This window comes from Pleurodeles waltl, chromosome 3_1 (genome assembly GCF_031143425.1).
Source record: "Pleurodeles waltl isolate 20211129_DDA chromosome 3_1, aPleWal1.hap1.20221129, whole genome shotgun sequence".
Lineage (NCBI taxonomy): Eukaryota > Metazoa > Chordata > Amphibia > Caudata > Salamandridae > Pleurodeles > Pleurodeles waltl.
In genome coordinates this window covers 258,626,969-258,653,952 of record NC_090440.1, presented here as the reverse complement: position 1 = coordinate 258,653,952, position 26,984 = coordinate 258,626,969, and the positions used below count along the sequence as shown (strand labels likewise).

At 44.9% G+C, this 26,984-nt stretch overlaps 1 protein-coding gene across 1 annotated transcript in view; it reads left to right on the top strand.

The window, feature by feature from the left end:
* The window catches only part of KTI12 (KTI12 chromatin associated homolog), a 320,786-nt gene extending 295,565 nt beyond the window's left edge, over positions 1–25,221 (top strand). Inside the window, exon 9 of the mRNA XM_069222350.1 lies at positions 24,937–25,221. Coding sequence (XP_069078451.1) covers positions 24,937–25,077 — 141 coding nt within the window. The 3' untranslated portion in view covers positions 25,078–25,221. The remainder of the gene's footprint in view (positions 1–24,936) is intronic.
* Positions 25,222–26,984: the final 1,763 nt, after the last annotated feature.

Sequence of the window (26,984 nt, the reverse complement as noted above, 5' to 3'; positions counted from 1 at the left end):
GAAGCTTAATGGGTAACAAGAACCCTGAAAATGAAAACTATAATGGCAGTGCACCACTAGGTTAGTAATTATTTATATAGAAATTGAAGAAAGTCCAATTCTCCTATAGTAAAGATGAAACAAATCTTTTTATTTCCCTCCAATTCCAAAGAATCTTTTCACAAAGATCTTGTTGCAGCATTATAATGACAGCCAACGCATTTCGCCCTTCAACATAGGGCTTCTTCAGGGCTATATAGTGTCCGGTCATTTTTAATGTGCCTGAAGTTCTTTCAAAATGTCAAAGCGGTAATGTCCGTGGCCATTATTACGGCGAGTAGCTAATCATGTCGAGAAGTCCGGCAGCACCACGCCAGCCCCAGGTAACGGGTGTCATTCCCGTTTGCTGTATAAATTGAACTTCCAGGGTTGAGAATGTGAATAATACATCAGGCTTGTAATCACTTGTTATAAAATAAGGAGGCACCTTGAAATCCCATCATAAATTGTGTAATAGTAACACATTTTATTGTATTGGTGATTTTCTTTTCTTTGTTATATTAGGCTCTCTTTAGTGTTGTACTTGTTTAAATATGCCTTTGTAATAGGCTTGTTTATTTTCGATTCATGTTATGTTAGCGTTCTGTTTCTGTGGCTACTGCTGTTGTTCAGCTGGGGATTCCACTTAGGATGTTTGCCTGAGCAGCAGCATACACCGGAGGCTCCTGTCAGTTCTTTTTGATCCCTAAATATGGATCTACCCTTCTTCTAAGAATAAACTTCTTCAACTAAATCAAGAAGTTCCTGCCTTATAATTTCAAGAACTCAACATTATTTTGGTGACTAGGTAAAATATTAATATGGCCTTTCCCAACGAAGAATTCTTCATGTCCTGCCTTTACTACAAGAGTGCGTTTCTGGTGAACGTTGCCGTAATGTCGGTTTCTTTGCTCCTGCTGGCCGTACAGAGGATTTTCTAATGAAAGTGGCGCTGGCACATTAATAATCATTTAAAAGACACGCTTACTTGGGGCAACTGCCATTGCTGTCACTCATGTGCGAGTCTCCACAGGCTCCACTCTCGCAACGAAGCTCTCAAGCTCCTTCGCATAGAGTTATGGGGCAATCATTCTTTTGTCAGCACCTATTGTACGCTTCTACATACCACATCCAGCATATGCTGTTCGCCTCTTACTAAGGATTCTAGGGTGAGTTTGTTTACACAGTGCCTCGAGCCAGACTCCAGCTTTTTAGTCAGCACATTTATAAGCACTTAGAAGCATGCATCGGAACCGTATTGGCACCCTGCTAATATGTTATCTTGTTCTCAGTGATCGCTTATTTTGTGCCGCTTCATGAACTTTAAAGTGGTGAGAATCTTCTTTCCTTTTTAGAAACCATACTAAAACAAGGAGTAATATAATTATAAAGAGTGTGGGATTGAAGTAAGTACACTGGCTCTTCTTGTTCTTTCCTTACAAGTTTATTTCCAGTTATAATGTACAGACAGAGATACATGTGCTCGCCATCCCCAAACCGGCACAACTCCAACCTTTCATATGAAAACATTCCAATCCCCAGTCACAGCCTGCCCCAACATTCCACTGCCCCAACATTCCACTGCCCCTGATGTCATAGCATTCTTCTTTTACATACAAACCAATACATGACTACAGGGATACATAGCTGTACTTTGGATGTATGATTGAACAACGCAAGCATTTACAACGTGTTAAGTACAATGCATGGTCATTACCTCAAAATGTTTTTACCATGCATATGCTTTTACCACGCATGTCTTTACCACGAAAATTTCGTAGTAAAGGCATATGCATTGTAAAAAGTAGAGGGAAGTATAACATACTTATTTATACACACAAACACACCTTTCTACCCAAAAACCCTATCTACCCTAAACCCTAAAAATTACTTTACCACCCGACAGCCCATACCAAACCTAAACACCCCTTACTACCCCAAAACCCATATCCACCCTGAAACCTAAAAATGCCCTTAACACCCCAAAACCCATAACCACCCTAAAGCCTAAAAATGCATTTACCACCCCAAAACCCATACCCACCTTAAAACCTAAAAATGCTCTTACCACCCCAAAACCCATACCCACCCTAAAACCTAAACATGCCCTTACCACCCCAAAACCCATGCCCACCCTAAAACCTAAAAATGCCCTTACCACCCAAAAAGCCATACCCACCCTAAAACCTAAAAATGCCCTCACTACCTTAAATCCCATACCCACCCTAAAACTTAAATGCATTTACCACCAATAACCGTTACCCACCCTAAACACATAAATATATACACTCAACCCACTTAATCCTTACTTGTAACTTACCTTTACCACGCATACACCTTTACCATTCATGCCTTTTCAACGAAGTTCGTTGTAAAGGCATGTGTGGTAAACGCATATGTGTTGTAAAGGCATCGTGGTAAATGCCTCTTGTTGCATTTACCATGTTGTAAGTGATGTTTCCCCTGTACTGCTTATTGATGTAAATTTTAATCTGTGCAGTAGCATGTCAGCTTGTACCCGGTTCAGATTAGTGCATTTTCACAAATTTCAGGAAATCTACCTAATAAATGGCAGCAATGGTACAGAGCTTTTGAAAATGTTATTGTTGCCGCTGATGAAAGAAACTACTCTAATGAAAGGAAAAAAGCTGTTATTTGGACTTTTAGGTGATGCTGGACAAGAAATGTTTGATAGTTTGCCGGAGTACGAATGTCCTCCTGGGGATGCGCCCTGGAATGTTTATATTGAAGCTGTTAAAAGACTGGAGAAAAGGTTTTGCGAACAACCTAACATTATGATTGAAAGATATAATTTCTTTCATACGAAAGAGTTTGTTTAAGAAACTATTGAAGACCATATTTCTAATTTACGAATACTAGTTTCAAAATGTGAATTTGGAGTACATTTGAACATCTATGTATGTGATCAGTTTGTTTTCAACTGCCACAGTAAAAAAAAAATACAAGAGCATTTACTTGCTTGCAGGAACTCAGCATTGAGTGAAATTCTTGATATAGCTAAAGTTATAAAACATTCAACCTTGTTTGCAAAGGCCTTTTCAACTGCTGAGGTTGTTTGTATAATAATGAACAAAGCCTGTCTACAAAGGAAGCGGTAATTTTGGAAACTCTAGGAAGCTTGTTTGTTACAGGTGTGGCTCTAAACAACATCTGGGAAATTCTTCTAATTGTCCAGCAATAAACAGAAAATGTAATAAATGGAAGAAACTTGGACTTTTCCAAAGTGTTTGTAAGTCCATGAACAGGTCCAATGGTATGCCAGTCAGAGTCAACATGGCTAAGCCTACTACAGATTATTTTCAAGAGGACACGGTCAATACTCTTATATTAACAATTGATTATAGTACTAATACTTCTTCTTGAGGGCACCCTTGGGTACGGCACATATAAGTACTGTTATGGTAGAAATAATTCATGTGATTCAGGGTCACCTATTTGGATTTTGTCAGATATTACATTTTACAAGAAAAACTTCAAAAAGATTTTAATTGAAAGTGATATTCACCCTAAAGCATTTGGTGGTCAGGGAATCAAAATGTTAGGTTACTTTGAGGATGAATTGAATGTTTTAGGACAAAGAATCCTAACCAGATATCTGTTGCTACTAATGGGTATGACCTTGTGGGTTGGCATGATGTGGGAAAAATGAGGATAATTCTCAAACCAGGGAGTGATCAAATCATTGTGTTAAGAGAAATGCCTGTAGTGTCTATTGAAATTGACAATAAGAAGTCAATTCGTGAAATTAATTGCATGACTGAAAAATATCCTCACATTCAAGGCTAAGGCTGGCTGTGTAAAAGGAGTTGTACATGACATCAAACTTAACCATAATCCTATGCCTGTAAAACAAAGTTAGACCTGTTTCACTGAGTGTTAGAGACTAACTAAAGAAGATTCTCTTGGATGAAATGTGTAAGGATGGGAATATAGCTCCCAGTGATTCATCTGAATGGGTATCGGCTATTGTACCAGCTAAAAAAAAGGAAAGTTATGTTTGTGCTGACTTACACTCCCTGAATAACAGTATTGTGGTAGACTGCCATCCTTTGCCAAAAATTCAGAAAATGCTTATGACAATAGGAGAGGTTACACATTTCTCCATTATTGATTTAAAGTCAGCCTACCATCAAGTCTCGTGGTCACTGAGCTCACACAACGTTTGTCACACCTTTGGCGCTTTTAAATTTCTGAGATTACCATTTTGATTGCCTTCTGTAGCCAGTGTTTTTATTTAAGGGTGTCAAAGCTGTGCAGGCATTTCAGGATGACATTCTCATTTATGGTAAAAGTGTTGTTGAACATAATGTCATCTTGGAAACAGTTTTGCAAATTACTGAAGTATTGGAACTTTCATAGATTCACATGCTTGAATCCATCCCCGTTGTCGAGGTGGGAGTCCCCGGTGTAATACAGAAGGTATGCCAAATTGCATATAAAGATTGAGGCCCTCATTACAACCCTAGCGGTCGGTGATAAAGTGACAGTAACACCGCCAACAGGCCGGCGGTAATTACTGCCATATTATGACCAGGGCGGAAAGAGCTCAAATAGACAGCAACTTTACCACACCGACCGCCACAGCAGAAACAACAGGCACCACAGCGGTAGCCGCCTACAGCCAGGTGGAAGTCAATGTTCCGCCCACTGTATTATGAGACAGGAAACCACCACCTTTTTCGGGGCGGTACCAACAACATCAAAAGCCTGGCAGAAACACTGCACAGAAGGGAAACAACTCACCTTTGGAGACACTGGCAACAACCACGCCGCCGTGGAGCCCGAGCTGCAGATCTTCCCAATGATTTTCTACGTCCTGCTCCACCACGAACATCAATGACGGTGAAGAAGACCACAGTGAGTACAGCCGTCTAGCACACAGGGGAGGGGGGAGGAAAAAGAGTGACACACGCACAATACACCCCCCCACCACCATACACACAATCAGATGCACAAGAAAACATTTTCACCCCGTACCCTTCAGGAATAATGCCAGGACAACACCAATAGATGAAAGTGAGTGTAATAATATAAATACATAAAAAATATGTACATCAAATCTAAATTTATATTCATATGTACAAATCAAGGGGCACAGCCCATTCCTCAACAAATGTGGGCCACAGGGCCACATCACAAAGTCCAAGGCCCCACTTGTCTCCTGGAACAACACGGAGAGAACACTGCAGGGCCATCAGTTCGAAAATATGCCGGCATCTCAGGGGGACAGAGAATGGGGGACACCTCAGCCGGCAGATGGAACAAGACCAGTGGTTCTGGAGGGAGCAAAATGCCCATTGCTCTTTGTCCTGGGGAGTGCAAGGCCACAGTCTCCTAAGTGGGTGACTTGCATACTGGCTCTGGAGGGGGCAGCATGCCCACTGCTTGGTCCTGGGGAGGGCAAGGCCACAGTCTCTCAAGTGGGTGACATGCACACTTGTACTGGAGGGGGCATCGTGCCCTGTGATCTGCATCCTGGGGAAGATGGGGTGAGTGGGTGCCATACCCACTGGTTCTGGAGGGGGCATCGTGCCCTGTGCTTCTGATCATGGGGAGTGCAAGGTCACAGTCTCACACCTGGGTGTCATACCCACAGGATTTGCAGGGGTCAGGCCGCACAACAGCCCATGGAGGGAAGTTTAGTAAATGTCTGCAGACGGTGACGGCTGCTCAGTGGTGGTGGTTGTGGGGGGGGGAGCTCCAGCCCATCCCCGGCAGCCTCATACGGCTGCCCACTGCTGGTGGCGGTGCAGCTGGTGGTGGTTGTGTGGGGACGCTCCAGCCCATCTCCTGCAGCCACGGATGGCTGCCCACTGCTGGTGGCGATGCTGGTGGTGGTGGTTGTGAGGGGGAAGCTCCAGCCCATCCCCTGCAGCCTCAGACGGCTGGCCACTGCTGGTGTCGGTGATGCTGGTGGTGTTTGTGGGAGGAAGCTCTAGCCCATCCCCTGCAGCCTCGGATTCCTGCCCACTGCTGGTGGCAGTGAGGCTGGTGGTGTTAGTGGGGGGAAGCTCCAGCCCATCTCCTGCAGCCTCTGACGGCTGCACAACCATGGTTGGTGGTGGGGGCTCCGACTGAGGCCTTGCACCAGGCCCCTTCTCCTTCCTGCCTGCTGGTGTGGGCCCCTTGCCCTTCCTGGCAGCAGCTGGGGATGTCTCCTTGCCCTTCCTGGCAGCAGCTGGGGATGTCTCCTTGCCCTTCCTGGCAGCAGCTGGGGATGTCTCCTTGCCCTTCCTGGCAGCAGCTGGGGATGTCCATCCCCATTTGCACAGACATGGCCTAGCACACAAGCTGCACGTCACTCGGGACATCCACCAACCCCCTCCCTACACAAAGCCTTCACACACACAACTCCATGCATTCATGCCCCATGCATGGTGCTCTCAGTGTACTCACCTGTCGGTCTGGAGGCCTATACAGCAGTCTGACTTGGGTAGGACCCCATTACCAGTCGCCCCAACTCCCCCTAGGTGAAGGCAGGGGCCCTTTTCACAGTCACACAAGGCATGGTAGGTTCCAGACACAGATCACAGCAGCACATGTAGTGTAGGTCCTCTCCTGTTGAAGGTTAGGTAGCAAGTGAGAGAACAGATAGAAAATGGCGGTCACGTCCACAGCGGTGCATACTGTCACAGCTGGCATACAATCACCATTGACCACTGTACCCCATAGGGGCCAATAATATCCAATGAGGCGTTGCCCGGCGGTTCACGACCGACTCCTGCAGTGGTGTACAACATCAGCGAATTACCTCACTTCCACCTGTCCATCCACACAGGACAGGCGGATGCCATTTCAAGGGGCGGAGGGGGGGCAGGCCCTGGATTACAGCTGTGTCACAGTTCACAATTGTACTATCTGGACAGATGCAACACTTTTCAAAATAACATCATGCATTGTACTGTTGTGGCTCCAATATACAGTTTATGACCGCCTCCTCACTCTTTTGCCCCCTAGATTGCAACCGCCGCGGATAAATAGGAGATAGAGACATACCCCCGTGTACAGACCCCTGGTAGACTTGGCAACAATGGAGGAGAGGCACATTATCCTCACCTACAGACTTGACAGGGCCACAATCAGGGAGCTGTGTGCCCAGCTGGAGCCTGACCTGATATCTGCTATCCATCACCCCACTGGGATCCCCCCCTCTTGTGCAAGTCCTATCGGTGCTCCATTTCCTGGCAACTGGTTCTTTCCAAGTGACAGTGGGCTTGGCAGCAGGAATGTCGCAGCCAATGTTCTCAATAGTGTTGACCAGAGTGTTGTCTGCCCTGATTAAACACATGTGCAGCTATATTGTTTTCCACCAGGTGGAGGATTTGGCCACAGTGAAGGCTGACTTCTACGAGATGGGACATATCCTCAACATAATTTGGCGACTGATGGAACACATATTGCATTTGTCTTCCCTCCATCTCCCCCACCCCCAGCAAAATGAACAGGTGTACAGAAAATAGAAAGTTTTTATTCAGTGAATGTCCAGATGGTGTGCCTGGCGGACCAGTACATCTCCCACGTACATGCGCAATATCCTGGGTCTGTGCATGAAGCCTTTATCCTGAGGAATAGCAGCAGCCCAAATGTGATGGCCCAACTACAGAGGCACCATGTGTGGCTAATAGGTGAACCCTGGTTCCCACCCAGTTGATGTTGGTGTATGGGTATGCTGTGGCCCATAAGGGATAGTGTGTGGCTAAATGTTCCTCGATATTTGCAGGTGACTCTGGGTACCCCAACCTGTCATGGCTCCTGACCCCTGTGAGGAATCCCAGGACAAGGGCAGAGGAACATTACAGTGAGGCACATGGGCGAACCAGAAGAATCATTGAAAGGTCCTTGGGCCTCCTGAAGGCCTGGTTTCGGTGCCTCCATCTAACAGGTGGATCCCTGTGCTACTCACCCAATAAGGTCTGACCGATAATCGTTGCATTCTGCATCTTGCATAACCTTGCCTTGAGACGCTGTGTGCCTTTTCTGCAGCAGGAGGAGGCTGGAGATCGCCGTGTGGCAGCAGTGGACCCTGTGGACAGTGAAGTTGAGGATGAGGACAACAGAACTGCAGTGATTCACCAATATTTCCAAAGGCACACAGGTAAGACAGTGTTACTTCACATTTCATTGTAATGTTATTGTTTGAGATTGTTACTTGCAGGCTGTGATTTCCCACTTCTATGCCCACTCACTGTACCATTTGGTAACTTTTTTTGCAGATGTTGGTGCCCAACTATCGCTCTTGGTGTGTTCACTGCAGCCAACTGCAAGTCTTTCCTATGTGAACATTACTGTATAGTTGAATTGCAATGTTTGTACCTTGTTAAACGAATACATACTTAAATCATTTGACATACTCTATTCTAGGATTTTTTTTAAATGGTGTTTATTGCAGTGCTAAGACGAAAAGGGTGTTTATTGAAGAAGAGGGGGTAGTGCAATGGGCTGGGGTGATGATGGAGGAAAATCCAGGGTATAGTTTCAGTCTATTTGTAGCACAGGTGCATTGTCCAAGGGAGCATAGGAAGGGGAGCAATGGCAGTTCAAGGTGGACAGGATGACTGTGTAGGACACAAGGGTGACAATCGGAGTGATTTCCTGGCAGGGGTCTTGGCAATAGTCTCTGGCTTCAGCCTGGATTGCAGGGAACGTTTGCGGGGTGGTACTCCTGCAGGGTGAGGGGGTGCTGGGGGCCTGTCAGGGATGTGGCGGGGCCTCCTGTCCACTAGTGGCAGTGGAGGTGGAAGGTTGTTCAATAGCCTGGCTAGTGGCAGGGGACCGCTGTTGTGAGACTGCCTCCCTCATAATGTTGGCCATGTCTGCTACCACCCTATGCAGCGGAGACCAGTGTGGTGTTAAGGGCCTGAAAGTCCTCCCTGATCCCTTGGTACTGTCCTCCTGCAGCCGCCTGTTCTCCTGCATGTTGGCTAGGATCTAGCCCAGCGTATCCTGGGACTGTTGGTATGCTCCCAGCATCTCAGTGAGTGCCTCCTGGAGAGTCGGTTCCCTGGGCCTATCCTCCCCCAGCACACAGCAGTCCTCCCAGCTTCCCTGTTGTGCTGTGCCTCTGTCCCCTGAACCGTGTGCTCACTGCCACTGACCCCAGGTTCCTGATTGTCTTGGGTATGGGGGTGCCCTGGGGTCCCTGTAGTGGTGGACACACTGCTGATTGACGTGTCCTGGGGTCAGAGGTGTGGGTATGCTGGGTGGGTGATTTGGTGTTGTTTCCAGATGGGGGAGGCTCTGGTGGTGTGTGACTGTGCCTGGGTAACCGACTGTCCAGAGCTCCCTGATGGGCCTGGTTGGTCATCCAGATCTAGGCGAGCCGAGTCACTGTCATCACTGTGGGCCTCTTCTGTGGGGGGACTGGCTAGTGCTGCACCTATTCCCCGGTGACATTGGCTGGGATACCTGTGGGGATGTAAATTCAGTGTCATTATTTCTGTGTGACATTTTGTGATTGGGTGGGTTGCCCTCCTAGGTTATATTTGCCCTGTCAGCTTTAACTTGTGTGAATTGGTATGTGTGTGGCTAGCTGATTCCCTCCAGTGTGCATGCTTTAGTGATAGGTGTCCATGCAGGTCTGTGAGTGGTGTCCATGCATTGGTGGTGCATGCAGGGCTTGGCATTGGGATGTGTGAGATGTGATGGTGGGGTGTGTGGGTAGTGGTGGAGTGATGGGAGTGGGGGTGGAGGTATGTGATGGCATGCAGGTAGGGGGGATGATAATAATAGAGAGTTGACTTACAAGAGTCCAGTAATCCTGCTTCTCCTGCCAGGCCCTCAGGATGCTCCTCCCATGTTGTTAGTTGTGGGGGACGAGGTGAGGGACCACAACCAGTCCTCTGTACAGCTAGTTGGTGTCATGCTGCAGTGGAACGCACATTCCCCTGTAGGTCGTTCCACCTCTTCCTGATGTCATTCCTTGTTCTAGACTGCTGTCCCACGGCGTTGACCCTGTCCACGATCCTCCTCCATAGTTCCATCTTAGCTGCTGCACCTGCGCTCCAAATAGCTGTGGCTCTACCCAGATGATTTCCTTGACCCTGACCCTCTGCTCCTCCTCAGAGAATATGGGCTGTCGTTGTGGTGCCAGGGGTGTTGTGTGGGTGAGGGTGTGTAGGGTGATGTATTGGGGTGTGTGTTGTGAGGTGCGTGGGTGGTATATAGGTGATGGTGGTATGTGGCTCTGGTTGTGTGAGTGGTCTTGCTGTCTCACTGGTGGCAATTATTTGTATTCGTAAAGGAATGTGGGTGGGTGTTTTATAGTGCTGTGGGTGTGGTGTGTATGTGGGTGTCAGGTGTGTGTAGTTTGAATTGTCCAATGTGGTGCTGTTTTGTTTGTGTGTGTGTGTGTATTTTGAGCGCAGCAGTATGTACCGCCAATGGTTTCCCACCATTGAATGTCCGCCCTGGTGGTTCGTGGGTGGGCATTGTTCTGTTGGCGTAACGGTGTGGGATTTGAAACCGCCAGTTTATCACTGACCTTTGGTGTGGCGGAATTGTCTGTGGCTGAATAGTGATGGATTGGTGTGTGTGTCATAATATGGTGAACGGATATCTGCCGTGGTGGCGGTATGTTGGTAGCAGTCAGCATGGCGGTAAGTGGGATTTACCACCAATGTCATAATGAAGGACAAAGTGCATTAGGCCCTAAACTTAAAAACATATCACAGTCCTTTTGTAAAAAAAAAAGGACCAAACTCTAATGACAACCAATCAGATAACACCACCCTCTAGAACCCTCCTGTGAGGAGCTGACTTCCCTCAGATTTTCCACCGCACATTGTGCTTAGGAGTCTCCACTGATGTCTGCTTTGTTTTTTCTCAGATATTCTGTTCTGAGTAATTTGCATTATTTTTTCTCTTCAGGAATTCTTACATTTGGGTGTGACGACCATGTCAGAGACACCAAAGAAAGGGCTTTTTAGAGCCTGTGCTACCTGCATGAACAAGAGGCTGCATGTGGATGACCAGCATAAAGACTGTATGTACTGTCTCTATCCTAACCATAAAACCAGAGACTGCAAGGCATGTAGGAAATGTTCTACTAAGACCCTAAAGGACAGAGACAGTCATCTTCTCATTTGGTTACAAAAGTTAAATTCCAGAGACAATCCGGTTTCTGATGAGGACAGTGCCACATCTTCTGTGTCTGTCATCAAGACACCCGTGAAGAGACATGCTGAGGAAATGTCAGCCACTCATGAACCACCTAAAAAAGCTTCCAAAAAGTAATCCGAGACTTCCTCAAAGATATGTAGCCCATCAAAAAAGTGGAAATCAAAGGGTTCAAATTCCATAAAATCTGGAAGGAATACCCTCTCTGAGCCCCTAACGCCGCCTTTCAGAATTAAACACACCTTCAAAAAGCCAGCCTCTGCACCGTCAATGGGACCATGATCAGCGGTATCTCCATCGACGGCTCATGCATCAACGACCTCTACCGTCGTCACAATGTCTGTCGATGGCAGCTACATCTGAATCTTCATCGACAGTCTGGTCATCCTTGTCGATAGTGCGCCGCATTTTGTCACTGTGACTACAGTCTTTGACGACGGAACACTTTTTGGCGCCTCCACCGATGAGGCCCTACTGACAACGGCTTCGATGACGCTCTTGTCGACGATCACTTTGTTGACACCCCCACAGATGACAACTCACTTCTCGTCGATGATCAAGATAACACCTGCAAATAGACAGAGACTGTCTACCTTAGCTCTGTTCTCATCGACGGAGCAGGTTAGTCTAAAAAAAGGTCAAAAAGCATCACCTGCACCCTCAATTACATCTCCTAGTAAGGTGTTGAGACTACTACCTTTGCACCTTTTGTATGATGACGACTCTGAGGAGGATGGACTATATGGGGTGGCCAGAAGTCCCTTTCAGTTACGTGTCAAATGTCAGGAGTACTCGGATGATGATGTCTCTTACTATGACCAGCAATATTACGAACAGCAACAGGGGCTGGTAGGTCTCCCTTCCGGCTTAGTGTTGGACTTGCAAGCATGGTTAGCGGATTATAGGGAGCGTTTTACGCCAATGCCTACATCGGTGCATCAGCCGATGATTCCCGCTATACCACCAACACCTCAGCAGTTTCAACAACCGCAGGTTATAACTCCTCCTAGGCCTCGAGTTTCTCAATCTCTACCTGCGCAGGGCCGCACCTCTTCTGATGAAGAAAGGGGGGAGACCCATAAACTGAATGATGAATGAGATGAATATAACCTGCCAGCACTTGCCTTGCCTGGGACATCTATTGTGGAATCTCCTCCTGATGATATTGGTGGCTTTTACAACCTGCTAGAAAGAGCAGCCACGCAATTTGATATACGGATGCTTGCGACTCAGCAGTATTGTTTCCTGTACAATTTCAAAGAACCTCACAGGAAAACAGTCAGGGCTATCCCAATAATTGGCCATGTTTGGAGCCAGGGTTTGAAGATCATGCAGAACCCTGCAATGGTACCTGCAGTGCTGCCTAAGTGGGACAAGAAATACAAGCCCACAGATGATGCTCCTGCTTGCCTCACCGGCCACCCAAAACTGGACTCTGTCATCTCACAGGCAGCGCAACAGTGTTCCAGGACTGCTTCTACACAGTTAACCACACCACCAGATAAAGAGGGTAGACGCCTGGATAACATTAGAAAGCGTTTTTCCTCAATGTCTGCCATTGTGGTACGGGCTGCCAATTCACTAGCGTTCCTTGGCAGATACGACAGACAGCTGTGGTCAAACATGTCTCACTGTTTGAAAGAATTATCAGAGAGTTCCAAGATTGAGGCAAAGAAGGTGCTCATGGAGGGACACAGTTCCTCTGTGGAAATCATCGACTGCACACTTGACATCGCCGCAATGGGCTTTAGGTTGCTTGCTGGATCGGCTGTTTCAAGGCGTCAAGGGTGGCTCAAAGCCACTCATTTTCGACCTGAAGTTCAGACAAAGTCAGACACTGAGACAGATTGTTAAGCACTCTGCAGTATAGGAAAGTACTTTTTCGTGGAACCAGGGGCAGAGGGCAACCTTCATTTTGTGGAGGATATCAGCAGTACAGATTTCCATTGTACAACACCACTTTCCACACTTCCGGACTCCAGTATCAGCAGAAACAACTGCCCTCAGCAGCTTACACCAGACCCTTTCACAAAGGCAAGCCTGGAAGGCATTCTAAAGAAACTACCTGTATGCAATGACTGTCTTCAGCTAGTTATTTCCCTCTTTTCCCCTACAGTCTTTCAGAGAATATTAAAACATCATATTCATCGCTGGCATCAAATAAGCAAAGACAAATGGGTGCTAGATGTAATTCAATTTGGACACCTCTTAGAGTTCATTCATATTCCCCCAATAACGCCACCACCCCAGGTTCAACAAATACAAGAAGTTGTACCCTATTCCCTGGAGGGAAAAAGTTTATACTCCTGCTTCTTCCTCATTGTGAAAAAATCTTGCTTATGGAGACCAATCCTAGACTTGCGAGAGCTAAACAAATACCTCAAAAAACAAACATTCTGGATGGTCACGCTACAAGACGTACTGAACAGAGCAGACTATATGGCTTCCTTGGATCTTCAAGACGCCTACTTCCATATTCCCATTCACCCAGCACACAGGAAGTTCCAAAGATTTGTGGTGGACGGCAGACACTTTCAATTCAAGGTCCTTCCCCTTGGGCCAAGATCGGTACCGCAAATCTTCACCAAATGTTTGGCTCCAGTCGCAGCCTACCTGAGATGAAGGAGACACCAAATTTTTCCATATCTAGACGACTGGCTAATTAATGAAAGCTTCCAATGTCCAATCAGCACGGAAGTCCATCAAAGCGACCCTACACCATTTCGAAGACTTGGGCTTCGCTCTCAACTGGGAAAATTCACTACTTCAACCTTTGACACAGATAGCCTTCCTGGGGGCTATATTGGACACCCAACAAATCAAAGCCTACCCAGCACTGGACAGGCAAATCAAGCTAATCTCCCTAGCGAAACAAATCCAAAGAAAAACAGTCATTTTAAGTTTGACCGTACAATTCCTTACTAGGGATGATGTAATCTTGTATAATTGTCGAATTCACACGTGTCCAATTGAAGAGGAACTAGACAGGCATAATCCGCATCACTCCGCTCATGATAGCTTCTCTCGATTGGTGGACAGTTCCCAAAAACATTTCACGAGGTCTGCACTTCTTCCCACAGATTCCTCCATTAACCATAACAGCGGATGCTTCAATGACCAGATGGGGTACATGTCTACAGGACCTTTGAGTAAGCGGCAAATGGACCCCCTCTCAACATGTTTTTCACATCAACCTTCTGGGGCTGAGAGCAGTGTATTATGCCAAGAATTTGAGGATCGGCAGCGCTTTTCAGGATGGACAATACCACCACAGTGCACTATCTCAACAAACAAGGAGGAATGCGTTCCCAACTACTGTCTCAAGAAGTGCAGACCATTTGCAGTTGGTGTATTCAACACTCAGCGCACATAACAGCGGAGCATGTCCCAGGCCTTCAAAATACCATTGCAGATTCATTGAGCAGGTTGAAAACATCTCCTCATGAGTGGGAATATTCTACCAGTGGGGAAAGCCGAATCTGGATCTCTTCGCAACCTCCCAGAATGCCAAATGCCAATATTACGCAATTTGGCTTCACCAACAAGGATCGTGTGGTGGGGGGGGTGCATTTTCGATCGCATGGTCAGGGATTTATGCATATGCCTTTCCTCCAATTCCTCTCCTCACAAGAGTGATCATGAAAATAAAGTCAGAACCCTGCCAGATAATTCTAATAGCTCCAGAGTGGCCACGTCAGCCTTGGTACATGGAGTTACTCCTACTATCTTCATTTCCACGCATCAGGATGAAACCAATTCTGGAGTTACTCACCATCAACCAGGGGCAAGTAAGACACCCAAATCCAAAGTCTCTAGGCTTATTGACATGGCTCCTGAATTCAATTAATTTGGCCGCTTAGATATACCAAGTGATTACAAAGACATACTTGCTAAAGCACAAGCACATAGCACAAATAAAACGTATCGCCTAAAGTGGAAGTGTTTTTCTTTGTTATACAAAGCCATGAATATACACCCTCTCCCCTCTGCCCCCCAAAAATTCTTACCATAATTCTTGCAGCTAGCACGCTCGGGGCTTGCCCATGCATCCAACAGAGTCCATCTGGCAGCTGTTTCTAAGTATAGTAGAATACCAGGCATTATGTTTGCAGAGATTGATTCTTGAAAGGTCTCTTTAGATCCTTTCCTCCGGTGAAAGCCCCCACCTCCTGTATGGCAACTTAACATAGTCCTCTGCCAGTTCATAAAGGAGCCTTTCGAACCCATTCATAGGGTCAACATCAAGTACCTCACATGGAAGTAGCTCTCCTCCTCGCCCTTACTTCTGCACAAAGGGTAATCAGAATCCCGGCTTTCATGATTCAGGAACCTTTCATACAATTCAAAAATGATAGTTATTCTGCGCACCAATCCTAAATTCATCCCAAAGTTACCTTGGGACTTTCATAATAATGAGCCAGTAGTACTGAAGTCATTCTTCCCAAATTACTGCAGAGACGTCCCTACATTCACTCGATCTAAAACGCTGCCTCTCATTTTATTTGGACAGAACGAAGTCCTTTAAAAAACCTAACCAGCTATATTCATAGCCTTCAGTACCCCTAGAAAAGGACACCCAATAACTAAACAGACTATTTCTTTTACTAGATACAGAGTCGCTCCAAGATGCAGTGGCTGGACAAGCAGTCCTTGGAAATCTATTCTAATGAAGGTGAGCCTTTTCTTCTTCCCTCCATCTGCTTGTATTGTCTTATGTCACATTTTCTATAAAAGTAATAACGTTACGCTCTCCAGACTCCGAACACAAGCAAAAAGTTCTGAGAATATTTGACGCTTTCATATATATAATAGTATGTTGATATTTTACACGTAGAAAATGTTACACACTACTTGCTATTTTGATTCAAGCATGTGAATCTATGAAAGTTCCAATACTGGAGTAAGAAATAAGTTACTTACCTGTAACTGTAGTTCTCCAGTATTGGGCACTTTCATAGATTCACATGTGAACCACCCACCTCCCCTGGGGAGCTCACCTTCATTTTCTCAGTAGTATCTATATTACAGCACTAATGCTTGGAAAATATGAGGGAAGTCAGCTCCTCACAGGAGGGTTCTAGAGGGTGGTGTGATCTGATTGGTTGTCATTAGAGTTTGGTCATTTTTTACAAAGCAACTGTGATATGTTTCTAAGTTTAAGGCCTTATGCACTTAATCTTTATATGCAATTGAGCATAACTTCTGTATTACACCAGGGACTCCCATCTCGACAATGGCGAAGGATTCAAGCATGGGAATCTATTAATTTGTGGTGTCCATTACTGGAGAACTACAATTACAGGTAAGTAATGTATTTCTTCCTAGTCAAAAAGTATATTATTTAGGTTACACTATCTATAAGGGGGTATAAAACCAAAGAAAGACTTAATGGATGCTATTAGCAAAGCACCTTCACCAATAAAGATTCACTCAGATCCGTTTCATGCCTGAGTGAATGCTATGCTAGATTTGTGCAGTGTTATGCTATATATGTTGAGCCATTACATTGTTTACTTAGAAAGGAGGGTTCGTTTGGACAGAAGAACCTGAAAGGGCTTTTAAATTCATCGAAGAAAAGATTTTGAGAGCACCAGCACTACAACCATTCAATAGTTTGGATAAGTGTGTTGTGATTGTGGATGCCAATTCTGTTATTCTTTGAGGTGTTCTAACTCAAATTCATCATGGACAAGAACGTACTAGAGCTTTTAGGTCCAGGGCATTAAGTAAATCAGAGTTGCATTATAGCACCATAGAAAGAGAGGCTGTGGCCTGTGCGTGGATGGTAGAAAAGTTTAAGTCTTATTTATGGGGACAAAAATGTTATCTTATTACTGAACACAGACCCCTCATTTATCTCATGAGCGGGAATGGAACTGGTACACCTTCAGCCAGCCTAGTAAGATTATTATCCAAGTTACAAGAGTATGAGTTCACCATTAAACACATACCTGGTGGAATGAATTTCAGTCCTCACTGTATCTTTTATGCCTATCGAGTGAAACTAATGATTGACAAGATCTGGAGTGTCTTGTATCTAACATTGATGCCTCTGAGTTTTCAGGTAGAAATGTTAGTAAAGAGGAATGGGTAAGCTATACCCAAGAAGACACGGTTTTTACTATTGTCAAGCAATACGGTTTAAGAGATTGGCCACTAATGAGAAATTTCTTTAAGTATTTGGTTGCTTTTGAGCAGATTTGTTGTGAGCTGTCCTTAGAGGATGGCTTAATTAGCAGACAACTGTTATTTGTGCCACCAGAAAAATTAAGGAGCCGGTTACTTCAATTTGTCTGTGAAAGCCATCCCGGAATGTCTAGAACTAAAAGCTCCTGAGGAAATACTATTGGTGGCCAGTGATGGATGCCCAAGATGAGCATTCCATTAACAAGTGTTCAGATCGTTTTTTTTGTTTCTGATAAACATTGGAAATTTACAAAGTGTAAGACAAATGTAAATCCCTTACCTGAAGCACCTTGGATTAAGTTAACTATCGATTTTCACCTTTTCTTTAGTTAACGGGAAGAGAGGCAAAAACTATTCTTATCCCAAGTTGGAGTGTTGGGGATTTTCACATTGTACATGAGAGAAGATTGAAGGATTATTCCAGTGTAGATGAATGTGTTAGGGATAACTTTGAACGTAAGTAGAAAACGTTTGATTTAGGAACGCTTCATAACAAAACTGTTAACAACTTTGAAATAGGGGAGTGCGTGCTGGTAAAAAAAAAAAAAAAAAACAGTTGAAACCATGAAAGGAGAATCCAGATTTTTAGATCCTGCTCAAATAGTTAGTCACACGCTCAGCAGTTTTACTTACGAACAGTGGATGGTGGAATAAAGGTGCTGTTGTGAATATCAGACCTTTTAAAAAAATGTAATAGAAAGAAAAGTAAATCCAAAGAATTGTAATTCAGAGGAGTGTTGTGTTGGATGGAATTTAACTTGTGATGCTACTGAGTCGAATTTTCAGTCTAGAAGCAACTCTAGTGAATGTGTGCAAGAGCCTGAGCACTATTCTGTTAATGTTCATGATTCTGTAAATGAGAGCTCTTCAGTCAGTAGTTTTAAGAGGAAGATTGTTTTACCATCTAAATTCAAGGAGTTTCAGTTGTAGTAATTGTTTTTTGTGTGTTTTTTTTATTTTATTTTTAAGGAGGGATATATTCTATTGGGGGGTTTCTATTATTTGTATCTTATGCTCTATTTAGTGGTGTACTTATTTAAATATGCCTTTGTAATAGGTTTGTGTATTTTCGATTCATGTTGTTAGTGTTCTCTTTCCCTGGCTACTGCTGTTGTTCAATTGGGGATTCCACTTGGGTTGTTCACTTGAGTAGCAGCATACCCCGGATGTCCTTCTAAGAATAAACGTCTTTAGCTAAATCAACAAGTTTGTTTATAATGCTTGGAGACAGTATGAAATGCAGACTCTCCATATTAGCATACAATTTGTTTTATACATTGTTGTGAAGATGTGTGTTGGCTGTTTTGAGGGACTGGTATGTTTTTACCAGTTATTAAATTTTGACTCCTAGGCTGCAGAAATTCCTCAAATAGTTCGCAATAAACATACCAATTCTGTGTCCTGGGATTCACAAACGTTATTTAGCTTTAGTAGGAAGCTACAAAAATCAGCAAGCGTTCCTTAAACCTGTATATCTGTTTGCTGAGGTGTGGTTATGCAATTTGCTAGTTATTTATTATAGTCATTTTGGTTTGTCCCATAGTCCCTGGGCTATGCTTCTGCTTAAGTGTACTGAGAAAAGCCTTTTTGCACATTGTCCATTGTGGCACGTTTTCATCTGGTTGCTATGGAAACACATTGTCAGCACTCAGACCAAGGTAGTCAGCCTGGGATCAGGGAATTTAGATCCATTGAACTCCTCACCAGTTCAGATTATCTGGCTGGTTTTCAGAACATTATAGAGCATACAACCACTCTACTAATTTCAGCTCCACAATAACTCCTTTAGAATAAAAAACGTTGTTTTATTTGTAGTACTTGCTGCCATGATATTTTGACTTTGAAGTGCGCTATATAGCATGTTAATATTGCTCAGCTTGGTAGGACTTACTTTGTCCTGTAGGGATTCAAGCCTTTGACTTGGAAGTCACACCGGTATTTCAAAAGTAGCCACATAAACCCATTGATATAACACTTAGCTGTATAGGAATTCACAATCTGTTATGGACTTGATTTATGAGAGCAGTTTTACGTTGCATAATGTCTCACTGCTCTTAAAAAAACAAAACTAACTAGAGAGATAATCTGAACTACTACATGGGGTTTTCCTTGTGGCCTTTTTATCTTTTTCTAAGTTTTAGAGAGGGCAGAATGTGGTATTCCTTGAATCTTCACACACTTCTCCCTTTTTTTCTGTCTGCCTTGCCATGCACCCTTGCTGTTCTGTGGGATGAACTATGCTGTATAATTTGCTTTAGTTTCCTCTTTGAGTCTAGCTTGATAGTGTAGCAGGCTCCAGACCTTATGTGATGAATTGAAAAGGAGCTAAAAGGAGAGTTACTGAGACAGGGTTTTTGGCTTTGCCCACATGTCAATCTTCATTCTTATTTGTTTCGGCAGAAGTTGTGCTCTTCCACAGAAAGAGTGCTTGTGTTGAGCTTCTATCAATAAATTCACTACTTCCAGACTATCAGATAGTCGACCCCATGGCAAGACATTTTCTCGGAGTGGGAGGGACTGGTAGTGTCTAAGGAACGGATAGAACATTGCCAGCACGTCATCTAATCCCAGAATGCTCCACTGAAATCTGAAGCATTCATTGGCTGAGGAGTCCACATGTACCTCTAATGTGGAAACACTTTTCCAGCTGACCTATGGCTGTTCACAAGCCCCACAGTTTCCAACAGACTGAACGTTTGTGGTGGTTGATTAAAGTTTAGTTAGAACTAAGCAGTAAACTTTGGCTGGGACTGCCCAGGCACTCCCTGCTGCTACCCATGGTTCTGGTTGGAAGAAGGGGGGAGTGCTGAAGGGATGCAGTGGTGCAGCAGTTTCTAGCAGGTCCTGATAGTGAGTGATCTGACCTCTGGTGGTAGCCCTTGATGCTTTTGTGGCAGTGCTGCTCTTGGAACTACCTCCAGGTCCTAGCAATAGTGGTTGCCCTTCCTGCTCTATGGTGTCACCCAAAAGTTAGACTGATCAACCAGTACACGATTTGGGCTGCAGGGCCTATTTGATGAATACCCCTATGAGTTGGTTTTAAGGTGTGGGATGAGCACAGGTTGAGTGCTGTGTGAGTACATAGTGAATACTTTGGAGAAAAGCAGTGTGAGGAGAAAGGTAAAAGTGAAGTACAAGTAGTGTGAGTGATGAATAGTGTGCAGGGGTGGGTGTGTGAGTGTGGGTTGACAGGTGTGCCTGTTTGAGTGGAGGGTGTGAGCAGTGTGCTTGTGTGGAGTGAGTGCAGTACCTGTCTGAGTGCAGCTGTGGGTCTGTATGAGTGCATGGTGGGCGGTGTACCTATGTTTGCAGGGTTATGATATGTTAAGTGGATTTGTAGAGCACAGCTAATCACCTGTGAGGGGATCCAGGAGCTGAGTAGGAAAGGCCTGAGGAGCAAGGAGGAGATCATGCCTGTTTCGTCTAGAAGAGCCATGTCTTGAGGTTTCTTCTAAAGCTCATGAGGGATGCGGAGGAGGTTATTCCAGGTCTCGGCGGTGAGGTATGAGCAGGAGCGTCTCTGCTTCTGATTTTTTTGATGCGAGGGAGCTGTGCTCTTGCATGGGACACAAATCAAAGGTATCTAGTGGATTAGTATAAGTTGAGGCGATGGTTGAGGTACTCTGGACCAGTTTTGTGGAGAGCTTTGCAGGTGTGGGGAAGTAGCTGGAACTTACATCTTTACTGGACTGGTAGCCATTGGAGATTGTTGAGGTGTGGAAGAGATATGGTTATTTTGCGGGATGTTCAGGATGAGTCTGGCAGCTGCGTTCTGGGTGGTTTGTAGTCTGTGTAGAACATGGGCTGGGATTCCGAAGTAGAGGGTGTTTCCGTAGTTAAGTCTGCTTGTGATAAGACCCTGGGTGACTGTCTGTTGTTCAGTGGAATCCACTTGAAAATCTTGCATAGTATTCGCCTGATGCAGAAGAAATTTCTGTCTGCTCATATAGAGGATGACCAGGATGATCACGAGGTACTTGGTATGGTCCATAGGGGTGGGTTTGGGGTCAAGTTCAGAGGGCTACTAAGAGGCGTCCCAGGGGAGTAGCTGTTGCTGAAGATAAGGACTTAGACATTGTCTCTGTTGAACTGAAAGCAGTTGTTTTTCATTGAAGCAGCAATGTTTCTTATGCAGTTGGCAAAGTTTTCTTTGGCAATGCTGGTTGAGTCAGTAAGAGAGCGAATGAGCTGTGTTGTCAGCGTAGGATACCATGTTGATGCTGTGGCTCTCACGATTTCCCCGTGGGGCATCATGTAGGCATTGAAGAGTGTTGAGCTGGGCAGTGATCATTAAGGAACTTCGCAGATAAATTTCTGGGGTTCTGAGGTGTAGGGGGATCTGGAACTCATTGAATTCTGTCAGTGAGGAAGGAGAATATCTATGTGAGGTCTGCAGATATCTGTGTGCTGAAGCTTTCTGATGAGTGAGCTTTGGGAGACCATATCGAAAGCTGCAGAGAGGTCGAAGAGGATGGGTGCAGCTGTTTCTTCTCAGTCGAGGATGCTTCTGATGTCACTGGTAGCTGCAATGAGGGCTGTTTCTGTGCTGTGGTTGGTGTGAAAGCCAAATTAAGAGCTGTATAGTAGTTAATGGAGTTCTAGGTGGTCTGCAAGTTGGATATTGATGGCTTGCTCCATGACATTATCTGGAAAAGGCAGGAGAGAGATGGGTATGTAGCTCCTGAAGGTGTTGGGGCATGCTGTTGGTTTCTTCAATAGGGTGTATACTTTTGCATTTTGCCACCAAGATGGTTATGGAGGTGCTGCTAATAGCAGTGAGCACGGGTGAGATGATGGTTCTTTCAAGGTTGTATATGAAGTGGGGGCATGGGTCTGAGGGGGCTCTTGAGTGGATGGTATTCATCAAGGCGGTGGTTTTTCATTTGAGGGGCTTCCAGTTGCTTAGCTGCTCTTTGGCAATGAGGGAGGTGACCTGCTGGGCTTTTGTATCTGTATGCTGTGGGTCGAATGTGTTGTGGATTTGGGCAATCTTCTGTTGAAAAACGTTTGAGAGGTCATTGCAGAGTGCTTCGGCTGGGTTGATATTGTTGGCAGCTGCGGGGATGGAGAATTCTTTGGCATTGTTGGGGCTGGCTTCAAGTCTGAGTGTTGAGACCTTTTTCTTTGTCTCGTTATTGATGGTAGAGGTTGAGGGTGGCTTTGTATGTGCCTCGCTTGGAATCCCTGAGGTTGCTTGTCTACCAGTTGGGTCATTTGTTTTTGGAGGTTTTGTTTCTGGTGAGAGCAGTGCAGTTGGCCTAGTCGGTGAACTATTTATTGAAGCGCTTCGTGTCATTATCAAGGTTTCTGGTGTGTTTGGGTAGGTGTTCCTGTAGGGTCTTGGTCAGTTTCTTTGGATATTTTGCGCCAGTGTCTTAATGGAGCTCTGGGTTTTTCTGGTGGGATGGCTTGGTATCTTAAAATGAATGATGTGGTGGTCGGTCGGACCATGTGCGCGGGGTCGTGTGGGTGGTGGTAATATTGTTGGAGGAGAATATAGGGTCGAGGGTGTGGCCTGCTGTGAGTTTGACCTTGGACGAGCTGGGTAAGTACGAGGTTGCTGAGGCTGTTGAGAAGGGCCATATAGTTGAGGTCTGTGGCGTTTTCCAGGTGGAAACTGATGTCCCCTAGGAGGATGTAGTTGGTTGATCTTTTGGAGAGCAGAGCGATTGTCTGCAGTGTGATTGCAGAATTCTGCTTCAAGAACCCGGGGATGGTTGGCGGGGGTTCTCTTCAAGGTGGCGTTGTAGTCATTCAAATTTTGAAGTGGAGGTGTTTGAGGAGGATGGTGTTAGAGTCCATGGAGGTCGTACAGTCAGTTGTGTTTTTCAAAGCTTTGCACGCTCCGCATGTTTTGTTGGTTGAATCATGGTGTATGATTTTGTAGATGTATGCTATGGTTGCGACAATGTCCGGGTTGGAGGCTGGGCTGAGCCATGTTTCAGTCAGGAAGAGAAGGTCGGGTATGTTACTGTTGAGGAGATCCCAGATTTTGGTGGAGTGTTTCCTGAGGAATCGGACTTAGAGTAGCATGGCAGTCAGTTGGTGTTGGGTGGTGGCGGAATGCATCAGTTGTTTGGAGGTAGTGCCATCTGAGATGTGGCAGGTGAAATCGCAATGGGTGCAGGAGAAGGGTCCTACCATGGTGATGGGGGATGTGCGGCAGCAGCTTGTTTGCCTGTGTGTGTTGTTGAGGTCTCAGAGGATGGCAGAGGAGTAGTGGCGGCGTTCATTGGCTCTGGTGGCGGCTGTGGTGTTTCACTGGATGGTTGCGGGCCAGGATTCCTGGTGCTTGCCATGGTCCAGGCATGGACAGACGCAGGCTAGCTTGCCTTTGGTGCGCCCACTGTGCAGTTGCACTGGGACCTGCATTACATATGTCCTGGGATGGGCGGGGTTTCTACTGGCAGGAGGAACTTTGAGTGGGAAAACCCCTGGGCAGTGTAACTTGGTCAAACAGCTGGCAACTGGATCATGCTGGAACAAGCAGGAACTGGAGGCCACAGGCAAGTGGTAGGCTAGGTGCCTACAGAGTGAGTCCTGTTTCTAAGTGCAAGGTTGAATCTGTTAGGGTGCAGGTTTAGAGTTGCGCACATGTGAATCAAGGTGAATGGTGTGCTTGTGTCACTGTAGGGTAGGTAGTTTGCTTGTGTTAATTTAGGGTGAGCAGTGTACCTGTATGAGTGCTGGGTGAGGCTTGCATATTTGAATGCAGGGTAAGTGCTATGCATGTGGGCAGACTGAGTGGCATGCTTCTGAGTAGTGTGAGAGTGCAGGGCGACTGCTTCGCCTGTGTGAGTGCAGGTTGAGCAATTTGCCTACCTGGAGGATTGCCTCTGTATGTATACAGGTTAAAGAGTCATTACCATATGGTGCCTCCTCCGTCTTCAACATCCTCTGCATGCTTTGCAAAACCTTCAGATGGATCCCAGTCAGCACCAGAAAGACTGTCACCCAGGCCCTCGTCACCAGACACACCCCGAATCCGTCGCAGCTGTAGTGGTGGCTGTTCCTTCTGCTGCATCGGTGCCGAGACCTGGAACGACCTACCCCTCTACCTACGAACAGCCCCCTCCCTTGGGGACTTCAGAAAGAAACTCAAGACCTGGCTTTTTGACAGTGACTTTAAATTCCAGCCCCCAGATACCCCAGCAGGTGACAGTGCTGCGCTCTACAAATACTGAATGGTTGATTGAATTTGTTTTTATGAGTAAATTCAGTTGAACCTTCAGATGCATCATCATATTTATCTACATTTAACTTGGCAAATAAAACTATGGTTATTAAGTATAAAATGCAAACCAGTTATCTTTAGTAGTAAAAAGGTACTGTATGGCATGTTTACATCTGCATCATCATTACAGTAGAGGTTGAAGTTCTTCTGTTCATTTGATATATTTCTAAATATTTGGAAGTTAGTAAACCTGTAATAAGATGATTGTGTTGTCTCATATTCAGAGCATTAAAGTGTGTGGCAAGTATACCCAAATGAAAAGATGGAAATTAGTATATAAATAAACATGCAAGAAGTGTGTTAGGTGAACAGCTGTAAACTCATTGGTAACCCTCTATTATTCCTTAACGTTGCATTAAATAGAACTTACAAGAATCCTTAGCATGGCAGAGCTGCACAAAGCAAGACGTCAGTTTATCAGCTACACGAAGATGCATCCGAACGAGAACATCTCACAACTAGCCAACATGTTTGTGCAGTACCTGAACAAGAGTATACATTAGAACAGACTGTCATGCTGCTTCCTGTCACCTTGGAATAATTCAGAAACGAGAAAAGGACTTTAAAACGAGTATATAACTTTTTTTAAACTATGAACAGCAAAAACATTTATTTTAACCAACTGAAATTAAAAATCTGTTTTCCTACTGTGTGTTCTGGTGTATTTCCTTATAGGGAGAGAGAAGTAACCATGCCGGCAGCTTAGCTGTTTAACCTCTTCGCTTCCAGGCCTTTTCCCCCTCAGATGCCAAGCCTTTTTTGGCTATTTGGGGCAGTTCGCGCTTAGGCCCTCATAACTTTTTGTCTACGTAAGCTACCCACACCAAATTGGCGTCCTTTTTTCCCCAACATCCTAGGGATTCTAGAGGTACCCAGACTTTGTGGGTTCCCCCGAAGGCGGCCAAGAAATTAACCAAAATACACTAAATATTTTGTTTTAAAAAAAAAATGGAAAAAAAGGGCTGCAGAAGAAGGCTTGTGTTTTTTTTTTTACCTGAATATGGCATCAACAAAGGGTATGCGGTGCTAAAATCACCAGCTTCCCAGCTTTCAGGAACATGCAGACTTGAATCCGAAAACCCAATTTTTCAACACAATTGTGGCATTTTACTGAGACATACTCCATTTTTATGATTTTTTTGTGCTTTCAGCCTCCTTCCACTCAGTGACAGAAATGGGTGTGAAACCAATGCTCGATCCCAGAAATCTATGCGTTTCTGAGAAGTAGACACAATTCTGAATTGAGCAATGGGTAATTTGTGTAGATCCTACAAGGGTTTCCTACAGAAAATAAAAACTGTAATAAAAAAAATATTGAAATTGAGGTGAAAAAAACAGCAATTTTTCTCTACGTTTTACTCTGTAATTTTTTCCTGCACTGTCAGATTTTTTTAAAGCAATGAACCGTTACGTCTGCTGGACTCTTCTAGTTGCAGGGATATATAGGGCTTGTAGGTTCATCAAGAACCCTAGGTACCCAGAGCCAATAAATGAGCTGCACCTTGCAATGGGTTTTCATTCTATACGAAGTATACAGTAATTCATTTGCTGAAATATGAAGAGTGAAAAATAGGTATCAAGAAAACCTTTGTATTTCCAAAATGGGCACAAGATAAGGTGTTGAGAAGCAGTGGTTATTTGCACATCTCTGAATTCCGGGGTGCCCATACTAGCATGTGAATTACAAGGCATTTCTCAATTATACGTCTTTTTTACACATTGTCTTAAATTTGGAAGGAAAAAATTAAGAGAAAGACAAGGGGCAATAACACTTGTTTTGCTATTCTGTGTTTCCCCAAGTCTCCCGATAAAAATGGTACCCCACTTGCGTGGGTAGGCCTTATGCTTGCAACAGGAAACGCAACATGGACACATCACATTTTTACATTGAAATCTGATGTGTTTTTTGCAAAGTGCCTAGATGTAGATTTTGGCCTCTAGCTCAGCTGGCACGTAGGGAAACCTAGCAAACCTGCGCATTTTTAAGAAATAGACACCTAGGGGAATCCAAGATGGGGTGACTTGTGGGGCTCTGACCAGGTTCTGTTACCCAGAATCCTTTGCAAACCTCAAAATTTGGCTAAAACACTTTCTCCTCGCATTTCGGTGACAGAAAGTTCTGGAATATGAGAGGAGCCACAAATTGTCTTCCGCCCAGCGTTCCCCCCCCAAGTCTCCCGATAAAAATGTTACCTCACTTGTGGGGGTAGGCCTAGTGCCTGCGAAAGGAAATGCCCCAAACCACTATCTGGACACATCACAATTATCAAATACAAAACTTCCTGCTTTGGCGGGCGGCGTGGTACCTTATTCATAGTTTCCTAAACCTAAAATCGCATTTTGAACTACTCCTGCATTAGAACAAATGATCTTTGCTTCTCCGCCACTTTAATGGGTCAAGTCAGTCTCC